The sequence below is a fragment of the Sprattus sprattus genome, assembly GCF_963457725.1.
Source record: "Sprattus sprattus genome assembly, chromosome: 20".
Lineage (NCBI taxonomy): Eukaryota > Metazoa > Chordata > Actinopteri > Clupeiformes > Clupeidae > Sprattus > Sprattus sprattus.
This window is the reverse complement of record NC_137918.1, coordinates 11450133-11452632: the sequence shown is the minus strand read 5'-3', so window position 1 is coordinate 11452632 and position 2500 is coordinate 11450133. Positions and strand designations below refer to the sequence as shown.

Here is a 2500-nt window from a genome sequence, read left to right as displayed (position 1 = left end):
TGGGTTCATTTTTAGGACAAGTATGTGTGTGTTTATGTCTGTGTGTGTGTGTGTGTGTGTGTGTGTGTGTGTGTGTGTGTGTGTGTGTGTGTGTGTGTGTGTGTGTGTGGGTGTTTGTTTGTGTGCAAGTGTGTGTGTGTGTGTGTGTGTGTGTGTGTTTATGTCTGTGTGTGTGTGTGTGTGTGTGTGTGTGTGTGTCTGTGTCTGTGTCTGTGTCTGTGTCTGTGTGTATGTGTGTGTGTTGAAAGTGTGTTCTTTGCTACTGATGTAAACCTCATGCATAAGTGTGTGACCGTAGCTGTCCCATTGTGTGTGTGGGTGTGTGGGTGTGTGTGTGTCTGTGTGTCTGTGTGTGTGTGTGTGTGTCTGTGTGTATGGGTGTGTGTTTAAAGTGTGTTCCTGATTCTTTGCTACTGATCTACTGATGTAAACCTCTTGCATATGTGTGTGTGACCGTATCTGTCCCATTGTGTGTGTGTGTGGCAGCTGGAACACTACGAGAGCGCTATCGGCTTCAAGCTGCCCAACTACAAAGCCGCCAAGAAGCTGTGGAAGGTGTGTGTGGAGCATCACACCTTCTTCAGGTGAGACCGCTGCAGCGCTGGGTCACGATGACGCAACATCAAAGGGAGTCGAGAAGAATTGTTATCTGCATCCGTTCACTCGTAGGATGCTAGAGTAGCGGGGAGCCTTTGTGGGACGGGAGAAACGAGCATGTTCATTTGTGGGTGGGTCGTTGGATTTGTGTCTTTGGAGTCGATCATACCACCAAGAATTCTGACCAGAGCGCTGTGAAGACAAGCCACTTCTCATTTTATGGTTCAAGTCCAACAGGCATCAGTGCATGTTAAAGACATATTTAAACTGTTTAGTTGTCATTGAGAAATGATTAAATATGCTATGTTGAATTGATAAAAGCCAAGTCAAGTTTTAACCACCAAAATGTAATCATTGCACTGGTTTCCACATTATTTACATGTAGGCCTAAGGGCCTCAAAAAACATGCATGAAAGCAAGCTAGCAAACTGTATGTAGTGAAGTGAGGAGGTTAGTAGGGATGGGTAGCCTCATTTATTTAGGGGGACAAAAATCCCATTTCTGCTTTTGAGGTGGAGTAACAAACGTGCGGTATATGCACTTATCCATCCATCAACCAAACATACTCAGGTTACACATGTTATCTTGTAATATAACCAAATACTCACCGTGTAATCAGAAAACAGTCCCACACTTGAAGAGAAGAACGAGATAAGTATTGATCACACAACGAGAGTGGTCAATATAATGCTGCCAAACTGTGATAAGAGATAAGATTAGATATGCCTGCCATACATCGAAAACCAAGATGCAGGTTACATTTCAAAGAAGGACACATACCGTACAGGTACATCTGTGGCTCTATTCTAACTTAAAATTCTTATCTTATCTTATAGTCACCATAGAATACGGCCCTTTTACTCTAAGATGTTTAGAATAAAAGCATGCGGAATATAATTCGATGTAAACATTGGCTTTTGTCGTCCGTGTGTGTGTGTGTGTCGTCCGTGTGTCGTCCGTGTGTGTGTGTGTGTGTGTGTGTGTCGTCCGTGTGTGTGTGTGTGTGTGTGTGTGTGTGTGTGTGTGTGTGTGTGTGTGTGTGTGTGTATGTCGTCCGTGTGTGTGTGTGTGTGTGTGTGTGTCGTCCGTTTCTGTGTGTGTGTGTGTGTGCAGGCTGACCTCCACAGAAGCAGCCACCACCCCCAGGAAGTTCCTGGCTCTGGGTTCTAAGTTCCGCTACAGCGGGCGCACCCAGGCCCAGACCCGCCAGGCCAGCTCCATGATCGACCGGCCCGCCCCCATGTTCCAGCGCTCGGCCAGCAAGAGGAACTCACGCAGCCTGGATGGAGGTGTGTGTCCAAGTGCGTGTGTGTGTGTGTGTGTGTGTGTGTGTGTGTGTGAGGGACAGGGTGGTGGGACACATGTCTGTGTGTGGGAATCTTGAACCTGTCGGTACATGTGCGCGTGTGTGTCTCTGTTCATACACATATGCCTGTGTGTGTCAGTGTGCTGGGCAAGGTAGTGGAGACACCATGTGTAAATATGCCTGTCTTTGTGAGAACACGTACATTAGTGTGTGTGAGATTCTCATATCTGCCCACCCAGCCAGAGCTACACGAGGCCTGCTAGCTGGATGAGTGGCTCTTTAGCAGTGGCTAAGGCCCTCAGGAACAGAGTCTTTCATCAGGCAGTGCTATCTCCGTATCGGTCTTCCTCTACCTTTCACGCTCCCTCTATACTTGTTTTACCTTGCCTCATCTCTTTTACTCTCGCTCTGTCTTTCTCTCTCACACACACTCTATCTTTCTTTCTCTCTTTGACCCCCCCTTCCCCCTCTCTCTCCCTCTCTGCCATGTCGTGGCTCTCTAGTCCTTCTGGGAATAGCTCCCCCTGTTGCGTAACTGGTCCTGAAAACATCTGCTTTCATTGGTCGAGTGAACAGAAGGTGTCTGCCTGTCTCTGA

At 47.4% G+C, this 2500-nt stretch overlaps 1 protein-coding gene across 1 annotated transcript in view; it reads left to right on the top strand.

Annotated features, from left to right (window-relative positions):
* Window positions 1–2500, top strand: part of epb41a (erythrocyte membrane protein band 4.1a) — a gene marked incomplete at both ends in the record, with an annotated part of 47585 nt that overhangs the window by 14438 nt on the left and 30647 nt on the right. The window contains 2 exons of the mRNA XM_080858819.1: window positions 487–584; window positions 1711–1886. Coding sequence (XP_080714945.1) covers window positions 487–584; window positions 1711–1886 — 274 coding nt within the window. The remainder of the gene's footprint in view (window positions 1–486; window positions 585–1710; window positions 1887–2500) is intronic.